Consider the following 20,469-nt stretch of genomic DNA (forward strand, 5'->3'; position numbering starts at 1 on the left):
TCCCCATGCCTGATGACATAGGGGGGTCTTCAATAGCTTACGATTAGTTTCCGAACATTTTAATAATAAGTTAGATTATTGAGGATATCTCCTTCAGTAGTGCTTCTTTTGAGTGCATCACTTGCTTCCTCAATGTCTGGTCTGGTTTGTGCACCACTTTAACCCCATATGATGAAAGAATGCATGCAACCATTTTGAACACCCTTTGTATGTATGCAAATCAGCTACAACATAGATCATCGACACAGAGGTATACTAAAAGTCTGCAAGCACAGATCACATCTTACACAATGAGAGCAATCACCCTAATGTACACAAAGTCAGCTGTATTCAGACATTGTTTATCAGGATAGATACCCATTGCAGCACATGGGCGGCCAAAGCAAAAGAGTGTGCACATCTTTATCAATCCTGCATGCTCAATGGCTATTCAATCGATTTTATCCAATGATGCACATGGGCCCAGTACCCCATTGAGGGTGCAAGTGTAACATCAACATGAAGAGTGCTTTCACATATACAAGAAGTATAGAAAATTGCTGCCTTCATTGACCCCATCCGCTTTAAACAAGTGAATGGGTTGTTGATTGGGGTAGTCCCCTAACACACACCTCACCGGGAATTGCAGATAGGGTGCTATGATGAACTCATCCAATTCATACTTGCCCGAAAGGTGTTAAAAACAATCATATTGGGACTCACATCACTAGACTAGTGGACTCCCACCATAAAGTGGGAAGACAACTACCAAAATCTAACCATGACACCAGAGAGAAGAAAAGAGAAGAAAACCTGCCTGAAGGAAACAAAAGCCTTCAGCGCAGACTAGCCTCAGCTGGTAGCCCCTGCACTGGAAGCCGAACTCCCACGCACCCAACAGGGACGATAGAATATAGAGACCTTGAAGGGGTTTTCAGTGAGGAAGATTTCAAGTACCTCCTCCCTCACTGTTCCACAGACTCTGCAATAAAGTTTGAACCAAGGGAATCTCTCCAGAGACCAAAGATGTATTCAATGGTCCCTAAGGAGTTGGAGGAACTAATGAGATACATTGATACCAATCTAGACCAGGGCTTCATCCAACCAGCAAAATTGAGGGTTGCATTCTGGGTCAGGATGTTGCAGGATAGGTTCTTGGGCAAAGAGTCACTTCAGTATTTTTTCACCCTTTTTGGCATTCAATTGTCCACCCAATTGGCTGGTAAGGCTTTGGCTTTGTGGGTGATGGACTTGTCTTTAGCAGACAATTGTCAGAAGAATGTCTAGGCATGGGCTATTGATTCTTTTTGATCTAGAAACAATAAGCACATCAATAAACAAAGCTTTATTATTAGATCAAGCAATTAATTTTAAAATAGAAAAAGTATGTATACAAAGCAAACCAATCCCAAAGGTGCTATTTTCAGGATGCAATTGGACTTTTTGCAATTCAACCAGAAACATGGAACATCTTCAAAGAAAAAAAAAAGTACATTTGCCTCTTGAAAAAGTAACTTTGGAACAATCATGACCTGGATGACTGAGAACCTCTGTGGCAAATCAAACCAATATTCAAATCTTTTACAAGCTGTTAGGAGCTTCTTAATAATGACAGCAGATGTACCCCCCCCTAAGCAGAAATGGGTTCCTCCCTGTATGAACTAATTTACTCGAACTGGTAGCAACCTGCTGATGATGTCATGATGATGTCACTGAACCAGACCAGTCAGTGCTGATCTGTGAATGCCGCCATTTTTTTTTTAATTTTTGGGATTTTTTTTAAAAAATACATTTCCACCACTGTGCGTGCATCACCATTTTGTTTTCAGCATTTTTAATTTTTTTTTGGGGGGGGGTTGCACTATGCATGCATGACCATACAGTGTGGAAGTGAACCAGCAGCAAGTAATTTGGAACCCACCCCTGCCCATTTGTTTCAATGCAATAAATGAAATCAGTTACTTTAAGAACACACACTGTACTGTATAGAACATAGCAACCTCTTCTATTATCAAGTTTTTCTATTACTTTTGGGGTTCTTTGTCAATCATTTCTAAAAAATGGAAGAGATCAAAATGTAATGAAACATTTTTTTTACTGTTGACCAATTTTTCTAGACAATGGATTTCACACCCTCATTTAACTCACTGCAATTCACAACATTTTATGCTACAGGAAATCCTTACACCAGCTTTTTTTTAGTTTTATGGTAATGGAATGACACAAAATTGTACAAGACCTTACTAATCTATTCAGGGGTTTCTCTGTCTCCTTGACATTGGCAGGTACTAATATAATTTAATTTATTTGACTTCTATGCTGCCCAATCCCATAGGACTCAGGGCAGTTTACAGCAATAAAAAACAGTGTGATACAATAATACAACAATAAAAACAAGTAAAATATAACAATAATTATAAAAACACAATTTTAACCCAATTAAAATAATTTCAAATAAAAACCATAAATCCAATCAACAACAATATACATATCAGTGAAACATAATTTGGGCATGTCAGATGTTGAGATTTATGGCTCCAAGGACTGCTGGCAAAGCCAGGTCTTAACAGTTTTTCAAAAGGCCAGTAGAGTGGGTGCAGTGTGACCATTGGGGAGGAGTTGGTTCCATAGAACTGAGGCAGCAACAGAAAAGGCCCTCCCCCGTGGTCCCACCAACCTACATTGTTTAGTCAACGGGATCTGGAGAATGCCGATTCTGTGTGATATGATAGGTCTCTGAGAGATATGTGGCAGGAGATGGTTTCATAAATAGCCAGGCCCTAAGCCATGTAGGGCTTTATAGGTGATAATCAACACCTTGAATTGAGACCGGAGACAAATCGGTAGCCAGTGCAGCACACAGAGTGTTGATGTTACATGGGTGTACCAAGGTACACCCATAGCAGCTTGCACGGCTGCATTCAGGACTATCTGCAGTCTCTGAACACTCTTCAAAGGTATCCATATGTAGAGTGCATTGCAATAATCAAGACAGGAGGTGATGAGGGCCTGAGTGACTGTGAACAAGCCCTCCTGGTCCAAACAGGGCTGTAACTGGTACACTAGGCGAACCTGGGCAAAGGTCCCCCTGGCCATAGCTGAGACATGGTGTTCAAGATTCAGCTGTGAATCCAGGAAGGCACCCAAGTTATAGACCCTATCTGGGGGTTTCAATCCCCCCCCCCGAATAATTTACAGACGGATGGAACAGTCCTTCAGAGGGAATGCCCAAAGCCACTCCGTCTGGTCTGGGTTGAGCTTGAGCCTGTTGGCTCCCATCCAGACCCTAACAGCTTCTAGGCACCAGCACATCACATCAACCCCTTCACTGAATTGGCATGGGGTGGAGATTAATAACTGGGTATCATCAGCGTACTTTCTAATGGTGGTTTTTCTCCTACTGCAGTTATTACTCTTGTCTGTTGTAGTGGGAGATAAGAAGGGGTACTAATTTATTGCAGAAATTGGTCCTTTTCTCTCTGATTCTTTTACATTTATGTAACCCTCCAGGAGATATCATCTAATATTTTGGAGCAAATACAATAAATAAGCTGATGGTGGCAATTATACACCACCTCATATACTGTAAGGGAAAAACTGCCAATGAAAATGCCCTTTACTGATGCCTGTAACTATCAGAAGCCAACAAAGATTGATATGACATTTTTGTGTTGTGTTTCTCCACCACCCTCACTGGTGTCATAGTTAGCTATGCCTATCTGACTGGAATCAAGTGTTAATAAAATATATTGTGCCACTGAACTCATTTATGATTTATAGAAGATTTTTTTTAGCTTTGCAGTAATGTTTCATTCATTTACAATACCTTTTAAAATAATTATTCTATTACTGCCATCCTTGTAGATGAGATTTTTATTTTTATTCATTTGATGTTTGCATTTGCTTATATTTTATATTAATTAAATTGCCTGGTGTGGGAGGTGTGTGTTTTATACTTTTTATTTTATTTTTATTTTCCTGTTTGGTATATTCTCAACAGCTTTGAGACATGGAGGGATGTCAAACAAAGAAATAAGCAACCTCCTGTGAAAATCAACTAACTTTTCCTGTCTTTGCACATCTTGCCATCTTGCTGAAGAAGACCTGATGTTTACGGAAAACAAAAACATGTTTACTGTTCATGGTTTCCTAAGGCTTTAATTCCTAATTGTTGACCTTTCCATTATTATTAGCAATCCCCCATATCATTGTTTCAACTTCATCTCCTATTGGCAAAGGGATTGTTGTACAGACCAGTGCAAGCAGAAATACTCTTAATGAGGTACAGCTTTGGAAAACTTAAACTGGCTCACAGATAAAACATGATGAATTCATCATGATGATGATATTTTCAGTCTTGGTCCTAGTTCTTTTTCCTGAAACAATGAACATGATTCCCAGTGCTAAATGTAGGACTAGTGATCCTTTGCCTTTTCTTCACAAGCAATATCAGTCAGGAGATTTCATTGTTGTGGACATTATCTCTCAGATCTACATCTTCTATGCAATAATTGACTTCAGAAAACATCCCTTTAACCCTGCTGTTCTGTTCGGGTCTGTGAGACCCGAAATCAAGGTTTGAGACCCTGTAAAAAATTTTCCCTGCATATCTGAAACTTGAAATTTCATGACTTTTCATCATTTCAGGGGTTCTCTCTATGAGAATTTTTTTGGGGGGGTGGGAGGTTTCTTTCTTGCTGAAAAAAAAAAACTCCCTAATGTTATGTTCCCGGGTCACCCTGACCCGGACCGAAATCTCTTCATTTGCAGTGCTTATGTTTGGTCTTTTTGAAAGCTTTTTTCACTTGGAAAGTAGTCTGAACATTTCTTCACACAATGGAATGAAAATTGAACTGAAAAAATTAATCCTTATTGGTTTATTTTGCCCATAAATGTGCCTCCCCCCCCGTTTTTGTGAAAGTTTTTTCAATTTATGGATAGTTTTGCTTGCAAAATGCAGTCTATTTTACTGGAGTTGGTGTGGGAATGGTACCTTGAACATTTCTGAATATAAGAAAAAAAATAAAGGAACTGAAAAAAATGATTCTTACTGTTTTTTTAACATCAGAAATAAGGCCTCCCCCCCCCCCCTGGCTGCTTGCAACAATTTTCACTTTTTATTTTTTTATGCTCCAAATCCGAAATATTCTTTAAAATCTTACGCATTCATTTACTCAATTTAACAATGCTGATCATCAAAAAAATATTTGTGGGGGTGGGGGAAAAATTTTTTTCTTGGCAAAAAAAAAGTCACATTTACTCTGTTCGGGTCATATAGACCCGGATCAAAATGATTTTTTTTAGGTACTTGAATTTGGTATTTTTGAAAACTTTTTCCACTGGAAAACTAGTTTGAACATTTATGAACATAATGATATGAAAATTGAACTGGAAAAATTGAGACTTATATTTTTATTTTGATCAAAAAGCCCCTCCCCCCATCCTTTTTGAATTTCGTGTCAATTTATATTTTTTAAGGCTACAAATCCCTAAGGAATTTTCCCCCAAAAGGTTTGATATACTAAATTGAACAATCCTGAACATAAGAAAAATATAAATGAACTGAAAAAAATGACTCTTATTGGTTTATTGTTTTATACTCGAGTATAAGCCTACTCGAGTATAAGCCTATTTGAGTATAAGCATGGGGGCCCATTTATGAGCAAAATAAACCAATAAGGATCATTTTTTCAGTTTAATTTTCATATCATTATGTTCAGAAAGGTTCAAGCTACCAATCCCACACCAAAATAGAATAGTAAAATAGAATGCATTTTGCAGGCAAAATTATCAATAAACTCAAAAGTTTTGATATACTAAATTGAACAATCCTAAACATAAGAAAAATAGAAATGAACTGAAAAAAAAAGATTCTTATTGGTTTATTTTTGAATATAAGACCATATCATTTTATACTCGAGTATAAGCCTACTCGAGTATAAGCCTATTTGAGTATAAGCATGGGGGCCCATTTATGAGCAAAATAAACCAATAAGGATTAATTTTCTCAGTTCAATTTTCATATCATTGTGTGCAGAAATGTTCAAGCTACCAATCCCACACCAACTTTAGTAAAATAGAATGGATTTTGCAAGCAAAACTATCCATAAATTGAAAAAACTTTCACAAAAATGGGGGGGGGGCACATTTATGTGCAAAATAAACCAATAAGGATTAATTTTTTCAGTTCAATTTTCATTCCATTGTGTGCAGAAATGTTCAAACATGTTTCCAGGTGAAAAAAGCTTTCAAAAAGACCAAACATAAGCACTGCAAATGAAGAGTTTTCGGTCCGGGTCAGGGTGACCCGGGAACATAACATTAGGAACTTTTTTCGAACAGAACAGCAGGGTTAAAGAACTATTTGAGGACATTGTGTAAGTTTTTTATAAAACAAAGATAGAAAGAGAAGCTTCATTTCAACTGTTTGATTTGTTCTTTAATGAATGATTATTTTTCTTATCTTTATCTCCTGTTCTTTGACCTTCTCTTCTATGATCTTCCTTCCTTACTCCTTCCCTTCCTTATTCCTTCCCTCCCTCCCTTCTTTCTTCCCTCCCTTCCTAACTTCCTTCTTCTGTCTTTTTTCCATTCCTTTCTTCCCTCCTTCCTTCTTTCCTCTCCCCCTTTCCTTCCTTCCTTCCTCCCTTCCTTCTCATGCATTACGTTTTCAAAAAAAGAAATAGTACTGATACAATACAATACAATACTTATTATATATTTAATAGTACTGATACAATACAATACTTATTATATATTTAAAAATATATAATAAGGAACAAGGGAGAAGTAATACAAGCAACATAAGAACATAGTGGAGAATGCTAAAAAAACAAGTAACCAATAGTTCTAAAATATCATTGGGTTATTTTCTAACAATTTAGTATAATGTTCAGGTTGTAAAAGTTGAGACCGTGTTGTCTAATTGCATATTAAACATGAGGTCAGCTAGGTGGATTTGATCCAATTCCTCTCTCTCAGTTCTAAAAAGCAAGCAATGGCAAGCCACTTCCAAAAACTTTACCATTTGCAAATGGTTACTATCTCGGGGGGGGGGGGTTACTTAACATATTTCTAACATTTTATTTTGTTACAATTAAGGCATTTTTCTTCTTATGGTTAGGAAAATTAAACATAACCCAATTGATAAGACAAATACCTGGTTTCTTTCAGGTTCAAAAAAGAGCCAGGGTTAGCACAATGGTTAGAAAGCAGTACTGCAGGGTTAACTCACTACTCACTCTAGGAGTTCAATTTGCAGTGGCTCAAGGTTGACTCAGCCTTCCATTCTTCTGTGATCGGTAAAATGAGGACCCAGGTTGTTGGAGGCAAGATGCTAACTATCTAAACTGCTTAAAGAGGGCTGAAAGAAATGTGAAGTGGCATATAAGTCTAAGTGCTATTGCTATCAAAGGAATGTCTGTGAATTCACCAGGATAAATTTCCAATGAATTTGCAGTGAGATACAGGGAAATAAACAGAAAAAGACAGAGTAGAATAGTTCCTTTATTTCCGAATTATTCTTATCTTCATAGTCTAATATAGATAATTTTTAAAGAGAGGGAATATATATTTTCTCTCAAAGAAACATTTATGCTTAGTTAGAGACCAATAGTAAATGCATTCAGATATCATTTTTTAAGGGAAATGCATTTCTTTATATATAAGTTGGGGGTAAACTTATCATTGGAGTGAAAATATTTTCATAGTAGTTTTCAAAAGGCAATAATATACTTTCTTTTTGGATGGATTAATTGATTGACATATTACAAAATATTATTTGTAAGTGGGCAAATTGACAATAGTCCATTAAATAATAGGTGCCATATTTTTCTGAGTATAAGATGCACCTTTTCCTCCCCAAAAGAGGCTGAAAATTCAGGTGCATCTTATACTCTGAATGCAGCTTTTTTTTTCAAAGGCCCCCCCCCCAGCCCTAACTAGGTGTTAATGATCTTCACAGCTCTTATCTTGCAGGTTCTTTCATTGTTAATGATCTTCACAGCTCTTATCTTGCAGGTTCTTTCATTGTTACTGTCTGCAAATAATGTTTTCCAAACTCTAAGCCTTTACAGAGTTTTTTTTTCATTACTCTAACTTGCTTTCCAGCCCTAACCAGGTGCTGATGATGTTCCCAGCTCTTACCACTTGCAAGTTCTCATTGTTACTCTCTGCTAAGAATGTTTTCCAAGCCCCATCCTTATAGGGTTTTTTTTCATTACTCTAACTTGCTCCAAATGTTTCTTTCCAGTCCTAACCAGGTGCTAATAATGTTCCCAGCTCTTACCCACTTGCAAGCTTTTTTACTGTTATTCTCTGTGAATAATGCTTTCCAAACATTCTCTTTGTATGTTTTTTTTTATTGTTCTACTTGCTCCAAATGTTTCTTTCCAGCCCTAACCAGGTGCTAACAATGTTCTCAGCTCTTACCGGCTTGCAAGGTCTTTCATTGTTATTCTCTGTGAAGAATGTTTTCCAAGCCCTAAGTCTTTGCAGGGTTTTTTCAGTTTTTTTTTTTGCTCAGAATTTTTATTTCCAGCCCTAACCAGTTTCTAACAATGTTCCCGGCACTTATTGGCTTGCAAGCTCTTTCATTGTTACTCTCTCCAAATAACATTTTTTAAAAGCCCTAACCAGGGGATAAAATAATGTGCTGAAACTGATCAGACTAAGGATGCTAGCCAAATGAATGCCTGGTAAGCAGATTCTTTTCCTTATTTTCCTCTCCAAAAACTAAGGTGTGTCTTACACTCCGGTGCATCTTACACTCCAAAAAATAAGGTATATGAAAAATGATCATGATGGTAGATAGATAGATAGATAGATAGATAGATGATAGATAGATAGATAGATAGATAGATAGATAGATAGATAGATAGATAGATACAGAAAGACACAGAGAGAGAGATGGAAAGAGGCAGACAAATTTGAAGAATGTTGGGCTGAATTGATATATACATTATATTTTGACAAAATATATAATACTTGTTTTAGAGTCATGACTCCAGCGTATCAACACATCCTGGCTTTAGAATTTGCTATCATGGAGATCAATAGAGAACTCTCTATTTTACCAAACCATACTTTGGGCTTCCACATTTATAACACTTATTTTGATCCAAGTTGGACATACCGTGCCTCATTGGAACTCTTCTTTACAAAGGGCCAATTAATACCTAATTACAACTGTGATATTCAAAACAGACCAATAGCGGTCATTGGAGGACCTGCCTCTGACATCTATCTAAATATGGCTAACATCCTTTCCCTGTTCAAGATGCCACAGGTATTTTGTTTCTGGTGATATCAGTTATACAATATAAAAATCCATTTGCTGTTTCTCTACAGAATGGTTCATAGGAGGAAAGTGTTGTGATTGAGGCTCCATTTCTGGAGCCGAGGTAGCGCAGTGGGTAGAGTGCAGTACTGCAGGCCACTAAAGCTGACTGCTAGATCTGCAGGTCAGTGGTTCAAATCTCATCACCAGCTCAAGGTTGACTCAGCCTTCTGAGATGGGTAAAATGAGGACCCTGATTGTGGGGGCAATATGCTGGCTCTGTTAAAAAGTACTATTGTTAACATGTTGTAAGTCGCCCTGAGTCTAAAGAGAAGGGCGGCATAAAACAAGTTTAATATATAAAATTTAATAAATAAATTTCAAAATAATGTAGGCTTCTGAAGGTTGTGAGTGAATTGTTCAGTAGTTTGATTATGCCATAGGGCCTTGACTCTTATCTTTTTGATGTTTCAATAGGCTAGAGTATTAATGGGGGTACTATATGCTTTTCAGAAGTAACATTTCATTGATTACTTCATAGAAAGAATTGCTAAATACATAGTAGACCCTCGTTAGAAATGTCAAATTGGGGCTAGCCTTGAAGGTTATCCTGTTCAACCCTTACTAAAACATGGTTATAATTGTAACACTATCATATATTACTATACTTTTGTTGTATTTTGTAAATTGCTATATTTTTCAACAAAATGAATATTCTACAAAGTGAATATATAAAGTTGGACCCAACTTTGTATTTAGCTATAAATTTTTATAGGCCATTCAGCATTAATTTTGGTTTAGTATCACTCTCAGCTGCTAATATTCACCTTGAAAGTGAGATAAACTTCTCACACAATATGGTACTAATAGTACTTAAACTAATGGCTGGAGTTATTTACTAATTCAATAATATATTATACATTTTAGTTAATAACACTAATATTTAATTTAAGTGATGTAGTTTGTAGCCAAAGAAAATTTGTGTCTCAAGATATGATATTGGAAATCTTTGACATGGGGGGGGGGGTTACTTTGAGATATCTTTGCTTGGATCACTCAAGAGACAATGAAGAATTAGCCAAACCTTATCCTGGCCTGGAGGTATATGGTGGGGATGAACGGGTGAAAGCTCTGACACACCGAGTGACACATGAGGAGGAATTAAAGTTTGGCAGCATCAATATACGGTGCCTTCTTACTGCAGGCCACACCGTGGGACATGTCTGCTACTTTGTGTGGGAAAATGAGTCTCTGAATGCTCCTGCAGCTTTTACAGGTGACACTTTATTTGCTGGTGGTTGTGGGAAACTTATGGAATGCCCATCTGATCAGCTGCATGGAGGCCTGATGGAGGTCCTGAGTGGATTGCCAAAGGAGATGAAAATCTTCTGTGGACATGAGTACACAACCCAGAATTTGAAGTTTGTCTCAAAGGTGGAACCGGAGAATGAATCTGTGAAGGAAAAGCTCATTTGGGCTAAACTCCGAGAAGGTGAAGACCTTCCAACAGTGCCTTCTACTCTGGCAGAGGAATTCCTCTACAATCCATTCCTTCGCCTCTTGGAAGAACCGGTCCAGAAGTTTACAGGCAAGTCTGTGCCTGTCGAGGCCTTCGCTGCTCTTTGCAAGGCCAAAGAAAGCTGCCGGAAACCCAAACAACGGCTGAATCCTCAGGCCATGCTGGTGTTCCAGTGGGGGCTCTTGGATCCACTCCTGCAGAAGTGAAGAACCCGTGACTGCTGTGATGGGGGATACAGCTGCAGCAAATACATCTGGATTACACAGCCCCTTTCCAGCAGCGTCCAATGGGGCAGAAGCTGGCTGAGTCAAAGTTGCCTTCCTCCATTTCACAAAGGAGGAAAACTGTGTCCTATTTCCCCTCTGCCTGTAGTAAATATGGTGACGAGCATCAAAATAACTCCTTACTTCTGTGAAGGCAAGCGCTATGGAGCTATGCAAAATGGAGGAGGAAATATATAGTTGCCTGCTTCCCAATTTACTCTTAGTTTAATGACAACTATTCATTCACCTTTTAATTAAATATATATATATATATATATATTAAAAAAAGGAAATCCTTGACATGGATTATTGTATCATTTTTTTCTATAGTAACATAGATTACTACAAATTGGTATAACTGTTTGCAAAATCTAATGAAATGTTGAATCATGGACCTATTTTTTCTCTTGCATCTCAGTTTTGGAAATGATGACACAACAATCTCCATGTATAGACAGAAATCTGCTAATTGAACCCATTTTTGTAAGTCGTAAGAAAATCTGAACCTTAGCTTACCTTGAATACAAATGCAGAATGTACATGGAATTGGATTTTAGTTTCTAACTTGGTAGAAAAAGAGGGAAATAATGATTACATGCCCTTTATTCTTTTAAAATTTAATTTAAATTTTAAAATTTAATTTATTCCTTTTAGCGTTTGTCTCCTTCTGTTTCTAGGTAATATATGGTTCTGCTCCTGAAATTCGCAGAAAAGAACAAGCTGCTTTTTACCAACAGATGTTACCAAATATGGACACTCAGTACAATAGCATTTCTCAATTGCTGTTATATTTCACATGGACATGGGTTGGGATGTTGTTAGTGGATAATGACAGTGGTGAAATGTTTCAACACATGTTGGTTCCCATGGCTACCCAGAGTGGTATCTGCTTTGACTTTGTTGAAAGATTTCCTAAATCTGATTATTCAAATAGCATTATACAGTTAATAGAAACAGGTATGAAGATGTACAACGTGGCTATGAGAAGCAATGTTACTGCAGTGGTAGTTCATGGTGAATTTGGGAACATAATAACTCTAAGATATCTTTCCACCAGTTTGAAATATAATGATTTTTCACTATGGATAAAAGGTAAAGTCTGGATAATGACACTCCAGATGGGTTTCACTTCACTTCCCTCTCAAAGATATGGTGACCTGGTTTTCCTGCATGGTGCGTTATCATTTGCAATTCACTCAGAGAGGGTGCCGGGATTCCAGCAATTTGTTCAATCAAGAAACCCTACCTTGGAAAAGGAAGAGAGTTTTATCAAGATCTTCTGGGAAAATGCATTTGGATGTTCCTTCTCCAACTCTGTAGTAGAAAAGGAGGATGGTGCCATCTGTACTGGAGAGGAGAAACTGGCAGACCTTCCTACATCTGTGTTTGAATTGGTCATGACTGACTACAGCTACAGTATATACAATGCTGTCTATGTGGTAGCCCATGCCTTGCATGACTTCCATTCATCTATAAAGAAATACAAAACAGGAAATCCTGAAACCAAGGGGAAACCTTTTGATCATCATCTATGGAAGGTAAAATCCCAAGAAGACCAATTACCAAGAGGTTGCTGTATCTTCCTTCTAGTTTTCTGAAGAATTGATTCTTACAATATAGATGAAATCATGTTCTTTTGGTAAACATCAATTAATAAATCAATTAATTTGCCAGTTGCAAGCTATAAAATACAGCATACCATTAATATATACACATTTAACACTACATAAATATTAAATTTCTGAAATCCAAAGAGATACTGCCAATTCCATTTATTTGAAAAACTGAGACTTTTTTGTTAAATTTCTGCATTAAAACAAAAAATTAAAATGTATGAAAGTCCTCATCAGTATTTTTTTAAAAGTTTCTTAAATTATAAAGCTTTCTATAATTTCCATCCCCACAACTGCTTTTTTAAATACTGTACACTCCTTGTCACAAATGTCCATCCCCACAACTGCTTTTTTAAATACTGTATACTCCTTGTCACAAATGTCTCTGTTAGATCTTAGTTATCATAATATTTCCCCCAAATCCATTAGAAATACTATTTTGTTTTTAACTACTTAATACTTAGATATATTATTTCATTTCATTTTTTATTTTTGTGCTATAAAAATGTTTAATCATGATTATAATTAGTAATGTTAAATATTTATTAATGCTATTATTGTTGTGTTTTCTGATCAAGGACTTCTAAAAGAATTTCTTATCTAAATACCTTAAAAGGGAGAAAGTGTATTGTTGTACATCCATATATATATCTGTATTTGACTTTTTTTTCTCATTTAGTTCAACCACTTTATGAGAAAGATGTCATTCAATAATAGTGCCAGGCAAAAAATTTGCTTCAACGAGAATGGAGAGTTAGAGACTGGATTTGATATTATTAACTGGATCACATTTTCAAACTTATCTTTTAAGAAAGTCCAAGTTGGAAGCGTAGATTCTCAAGAGAAAATGGTCATCACTGATGAAGATAGTATTGTATGGCCAAGTAGGTTTAACAAGGTATGATCATGCTATACTTTGGCTTGTGTTAAGACCTGCTTTCATTCCTTCTAAAGCTCTTTTAGAGATAATATATTCCACAGAACTGATCTTCAGAAACAGAACTCGACATCTTTTTTTTCTCTTTGAAGTCTTCCCCACCTGTCATAAGTGATGATATCTTTGATGCTCCTTTAGTCTTCACACAAAAAGAAACTATAGCCTAACCTACTAGAAATATAACTGCAAAAACCAGGTTAAAATGAGCAAAAAAAAAAAAGTAAGAGAACAACCATTGGAAACTGATAAATACAAACCACAGGACTGAATGGATCACACCCCAGAGAATTAAAAGAGCTGGCAGATATCATTTCAGAACCACTACACTACATCTTTCAAAAATTCTGGAACACCAGGGAACTAACAGAGGACTGGGAAAGAGCTGATGTGGTTCCCATCTTCAAACAAACAAACAAAACACAAAAAACGCAACTCAGGAAATTAAAGACCAGTCTGCCTAATAACAATACCCGGGAAGATACTGGAAAAGATAATAAAAAACCCCCAGATCTGTCAACATCTAGAAATGAATAAATTAATAACTAACAGCCAGCATGAGTTTGTTAAAATAGATCATGTCAAATCAATCTCATTTCATTCTTCAACACGGTGATTAAATTAGTAGACCAATGATACACCATGGACATAATATTCCTAGACTTCAACAAGGCATTCGATGAAATAGACCATAATCTACTTCTTTGTAAGCTAGAGAAAAATGAGATAGACAATCTCACCACCAGATGGATCCACAACTGGCTGGAAAACCGTACTTAATGACTAGTCCTTAATGGGTTTAAGTCCACATGAAAAAAAGTAAGCAGTGGGGTACCACAAGGCTCCGTCTTAGGCCCAGTATTCTTCAATATCCTCATAACCATCTTAGATGAGGTAATAGAAAGGGAACTTACCAGATTTGCAGATGATACTAAACTGGAAGAAACAGCTAACATCCTAGAAGTTAGGTTCAAGGTCCAGATGGCTTTTGACAGACCTGAGCCCTGGACCCTGTATAACAAAATGATATTCAATGTAGAGAAAAGTAAAGTCCTATACTTAGGTTTTAAAAATCCAAAAGTATATATATATAAACTGGGTGAAAACAGGCTTAACAGCAATGCCTGTGAAAGGGATCTTTCACATGAGCCAACAGTGTGCAGGAGCAGCCCAAAAAAGCCAATGCAATCCTAAATTGCATAAACAGAGGGATGCAATCTAGATCAAGTGAGGTACTAATACCACTCTATAAAGACTTTGACTGCATCTGGAGTATTGCATCCAGTTTGGGTCACCACTCACCACACTATAAAATATATATTAAGACACTAAAAAAGGTGCAGACGAGAGCAACTAGGATGATCAGGGTACTAGAAACTAAAATATATCAAGAACAGTTGCAGGAACTGGGCATGGCTAGTCTAATGAAGACAAGGACCAGGGGAGACATGGTAGCAGTGTTCCAATATCTGAGGGGCTGCCACAAAGAGGAGGAAGTCAAGCTATTCTCCAATGCACCCAAAGGGTAGACAAGGAATAATAGATGGAAATTGATCAAGGAGAGATTCAACCTAGAAATAAGGAGGAACTTTCTGACAGTGAAAGCAATCAACCAATGGAACAGTTTGCATTCAGAAGTTGTGGGAGCTTCATCACTACAAGCTTTCAAGAAGAGACTGGACTGCCATCTGTCAGAAATGGTGTAGGGTCTCCTACTAGATAACCTACAAGGTCCCTTCCAACTCTGTTAATCTGTTATTAAATTAAAGAGGAAACATTAACATTTACGAAGAGTCCTGCAGACGTTTACAAGGAAAAATGGGCCAAGAAAATTAATCTCAGTGTCAAGTGGTAATGTGGTCTATATTCATTTTCATATTGAAAAGGCTGTTCAGATTTTATGTACTCGAAATCACCCGTCCCTTATTCACTTCGTTATGCCAAACATGAATGTGGGATGGAAGCATGCTTCTAAAAACATTTTAAAACACTGAGATGAAAAATTTTCAAAGATAAATATCTTCTACATTTATTTATTTATTTATGGGCACACCCAGCCATTTTCTTTGTGTAATGAAAGGTGCCATTCAGGCTACAGTAAGATCAAGATTGAAGGGAAACAATTCTGCTGCTATGACTGCCTTCGGTGTCCAGAAGGAAAGATTTCTAACAGGGAAGGTAAGAGATCCTGTACATCTACCTCACTTAAAATAGCATTCATTGAATCTGGGAGATAAATATATAATAGAAAATGTAGCAAACATATTAGACAAAATAGGTTTAAGGAACTGAATTACAAAACATACATTATACTTTGCAGGTAGTACATCTCAGAGCAAAATTTATGTAAAGACAAGTTGAAAGCAACTATTCTAATGTATATACTTTTCAAATGTTAAGTGGCAGTCTTGTTCTGAAAATTGTACACTGCAACTGCAACTTCAATATTTTCTTTTGTAGACATGGATGAATGCTTTCAGTGTCCAGAAGATCACTATCCAAATGAAAAGAACAATTTCTGTATCCCTAAAATTATAACATTTTTGACATACAAAGAAACTTTGGGTGCTGTTTTGGCCACTTCTGCTCTTTTCTTTTCTTTGGTCACAGCTGGAGTCCTTTGGATCTTTATTAAGCATCAGAACACTCCCATTGTCAAAGCCAACAACCGGAACCTCACATATGTACTCCTTGTTGCTCTCTTATTATCATTTCTTTGTATCTTGCTATTCCTTGAAAAACCTCACAAGGTGACATGTATCCTTCGTCAAATTGCCTTTGGCATCATCTTCTCAGTGGCCATTTCTTGTGTTTTGGCCAAGACCATAATTGTGGTTCTGGCTTTCATGGCTACCAAGCCAGGGTCCAAGATAACAAAATGGGTGGGGGAAAGACTTGGTACATTCATAGCATCCTGTTGCTCCTTTATTCAAATTAATATATGTATTATATGGGTGATCATCACTCCCCCATTCCCAGATGCTGACATGAAGTCAATAACAGAAGAAATCATTCTGGAGTGTAACAAAGGTTCTGCCTTCATGTTCTACTGTGTCTTGGGTTACATGGGCTTCCTTGCCTTTGTTAGCTTCACACTGGCTTTCCTAGCAAGGAAATTGCCTGATGCTTTCAATGAAGCCAAATGTATCACTTTCAGTATGTTGGTCTTCTGCAGTGTTTGGTTGTCCTTTGTTCCAGCATACCTGAGTTCAAAGAAAAAGTATATGGTTGCTGTGGAAATCTTCTCCATTATAGCTTCTAGTGCTGGATTACTGTTTTGTATCTTTTCTCCCAAATGCTACATCATTGTGCTGAGACCAGATCTGAACAAGAAAGAATTTTTAAAAAGCAAAACAACAGATTAATATAAAATATGATGGCCTAATAGCAAAGAAAAATTTGCTGGACTCTCGTACTATACTATTCATAATAAAAAAAGAAGATAATTTCTCCAATTTAATTTATAATTAATATATGTAATTGGAAAGAGACATTATTTACTTTTCATTGCACAGAAATATTTGTTCTTCTTTATTTACTATTATTGCAATGAAAATGCAATGAGAGAAATCTTATCTACAGATAGAAGCTTAAAATGTAAATTGTGCTTAAGACTTGCTCCCTTCACTCACTGAAAAGGGCGTCATTAATGAAACAGGTGATTAGACCACTACTATTGGAGCAATAATCATCTCAATTTTAAAAAATTATATCAATATTTGAGTCTTGATTCCATAAACGCCATTTTAGTTTTTTAAAGAATTTGAAGAATAGCTATCAGGACAACCTAGTAGATCCTGAAATAATTGTTTGGTTATGTCTTAAATAAAGGAATAATAAAGTAAGGATGAAAGGGATAATCTTATAAAATGCAGCCATTCAGATAAGCTTAATTATCAGAGAGATTTCAATGTTAATTATTTATACAAAGTATTACACCTTCCAATAATCTTTACAACTGACTATTTGAAATTTGGGTTCAATAGCAACAGGATGTATACTTTGGGGTGCATGGGTCTTAGAGTGCAAAGGTCAAACAAGCTTTGTGAAATTTAAGGGTTGGAATGGAGTACCTTCCTGCAGGTCTTTAAAACATTTCTCTCTTTTTCCTAGATCATATGGTTCTTCTCCTCAGTAATACTCAAATCTCAGGTAGAGAAATGTTAGACTTAAGGTGTTGTCAACTAGTATCCCATATGTTCCAAAATGCCTTTTTACCTTTGAATCTGAAGCTGTGCAAGACTCTAGTTTAATGCATCCATGCTTTTATTCAAATATTCACATTTAGCTTTGGGACTTCTATGATTGTTCCAGATAGTTTAGATCACAGGTGTCAAAGGCATGGTGTCACCCTGTCATCATGTGATGTATCATAATGTTTTTGCCTTTGCAGAGCATGGCCTGTGCATGACACTTCTCGCCAATAGGCTGCCAGTTTGACAGTCTTGGTTTAGATGCTATATATTCAAGATTTTGTAAATCCTGATCAGTTTTGCACAAACAAAGGAGAAACATTTTCAATGCTTTGGGCTTTGCTCTTTGTGTTTGTTAGTTGAATTTATGTTACACAGAACTTATATAGGAACAACCAAATTGGAGAACCTTTTGATTATAAGAATTAAAATTTACTTAATTATGTGGTATATTTTATATATATATTTACATATCTCTAAAACCTTAAATTGCAATGACCTTAAAATTTTGAAATGAAATAATCTCAGAAGACATCATATTCAGCTGTTCGAAATTTTGCTGCTTTGCTGCTTTCAAGTAACATCATGTTTCTAACATCCACCAGATTTTCAAAAACCTCAAAAAACAGACACATATTATACAGTTTTTGTTTTCTGTACAATGCAGTCTCATTGCTTTTCATCATTCAGATGATGAAATACCACTGGGGGTGGGGGAAAGTCCTATTCACGCTACCAGAGAATTTTAATTTTGAATATGAAGAATGATTGCATAAATATATGCTGCTAAAGCCTCAAAAGAGGAAGAAATTGCCAAATCTGTAAAGAAGGGGGATAAAACCTTCTTCAGATATATTAGTGATAGGAAGAAGAAAAACTGCAGCATCAGAAAGTTTACTACTGGGGATAATATATACATTGATGGGAATAAGGAGGTCACTGACCATTTGAATAGCTACTTCTGTTCAATTTTCTGAGAAGACAGCTTACAATATATTGCTATGGATGGATATAGCATTGCTTCCAGCTATGGGGATTCAGCTCCAGTGATCTCAGAGGCCGATGTCTTAGAAGAAATTGAATGATTAAAGATAAATAAGGAAATGGGTCCAGATGGCATCCACCCCAGAGTTCACAGACCTCAGATCTGTGATTGCTACCTCCATGACCTATTTGTTTAACCAATCACTTTTAACAGGAGATGTTCCTGATGATTGGAGAATGGCCAGTGTTGTGCCTATCCAGAAGAAGGGCAGTAGAGGAAAAGCTGGTAACTATAGGCCAGTTAGCTTGACATCAGTTATAGTTAAAATGATGGAAACTCTACTCAAAAAAAGGATAAATCAGCATCTAAAACCCAATAACTTATTGGACCCAAACCAGCATGGCTTTATTGAAAACAAATAATGTCAGACTAATTTCATTGATTTCTTTGACTATGTCACAAAGGTGTTGAATGAAGGTGGTGCTGTGGATATTGCCTATTTGGACTACAGCAAAGCCTTTGATACAGTTCCAAATAAAGAGTTGATAGATAAATTAGTGAAGATTGTACTTAATCCCTAGATAGTTCAGTGGATTTACAGCTGACTGAACTGTAGATATCGCAGAGGTGTTGTTAATGGCGAGTATTCTGAGCAGAGCCTGGTTACAAGCGGTGTGCCACAAGGGTCTGTTTTGGGTCCTATTCTTTTTAATATGCTTGTGAGTGACATAGGGGAAGGTTTGGTAGGGAAGGTTTGCCTATTTGCTGATGATTCCAAAGTATGCAATAAGGTTGATATTCTTGGAAGCATCTGTAATATGGCACTTACTAGATAAGTGGTCAAGCAATGGAAACTGCAGTTTAATGTTTCCAAATATAAAATAATACACTTGGGGAAAAGGAATCCTCAATCTGAGTATTGTATTGGCAGTTCTATGTTAGCACAAACCTCAGAAGAGAAGGATTTAGGGGTAGTGATTTCTGACAGTCTCAAAATGGGTGAACAGTGAAGTCAGGTGGTAGGGAAAGCAAGTAGAATGCTTGGCTGCATAGCTAGAGGTATAACAAGCAGGAAGAGGGGGATTGTGATCCAGCTGTATAGAGCACTGGTGAGACCACATTTGGAATACTGTGTTCAGTTCTGGATATCTCATCTACAAAAATATATTGATAAAATCGATCGGGTCCAAAGATGGGCTACAAAAATGGTGGAAGGTCTTAAGCATAAAACTTATCAGGAAAGATTTAATTAACTCAATCTGTATTGTCTGGAGGACAAAAGGGAAAGGGGGGACATGATCAAAACTTTTAAAAATGTTAAAGGGTTAAATAAGGTTCAAAAGGAAAGTGTTTTTAATAGGAAAGTGAACACAAGAACAAGAGGGCACAATCTGAGGTTAGTTGTGGGAAAGATCAGAAGCAACATGAGAAAATATTATTTTACTGAAAGAGTAGGAGATGCTTGGAACAAACTTCCAGCAGAGGTGGTTGGTAAATCCACAGTAACTGAATTTAAACATGCCTGGGATAAACATATATCCATCCTAAGATAAAATACATGAAACAGTATAAGGGCAGATTAGATGGACCATGAGGTATTTTGCTGCCATCAATCGTCTATGTTTCTATGCCATCAAGCTGCTATGTTCCATATGCACCAAAACAAATTCCTTGTGTGTCCAATCACACTTGGCCAATAAAATTCT

At 36.6% G+C, this 20,469-nt stretch overlaps 1 protein-coding gene and 1 pseudogene across 1 annotated transcript; both read left to right on the forward strand.

Annotated features, from left to right (window-relative positions):
- The first annotated feature begins 8,977 nt into the window (after nt 1-8,977).
- On the forward strand, nt 8,978-10,981 carry LOC139154237 (hydroxyacylglutathione hydrolase-like protein pseudogene; annotated as a pseudogene).
- A 171-nt stretch (nt 10,982-11,152) lies between these two features.
- LOC139154238 (vomeronasal type-2 receptor 26-like) lies at nt 11,153-16,950 on the forward strand. Its single transcript, XM_070728665.1, has 6 exons — nt 11,153-11,192; nt 11,457-11,521; nt 11,716-12,576; nt 13,331-13,549; nt 15,643-15,763; nt 16,046-16,950. The coding sequence occupies exons 1-6, from the start codon at nt 11,153-11,155 to the stop codon at nt 16,948-16,950; spliced, it is 2,211 nt and encodes a 736-aa protein (XP_070584766.1).
- The last annotated feature ends 3,519 nt before the right edge of the window (nt 16,951-20,469 follow it).

This window comes from Erythrolamprus reginae, chromosome Z, assembly GCF_031021105.1.
Source record: "Erythrolamprus reginae isolate rEryReg1 chromosome Z, rEryReg1.hap1, whole genome shotgun sequence".
In the NCBI taxonomy this organism is placed as follows: Eukaryota; Metazoa; Chordata; class Lepidosauria; order Squamata; family Dipsadidae; genus Erythrolamprus; species Erythrolamprus reginae.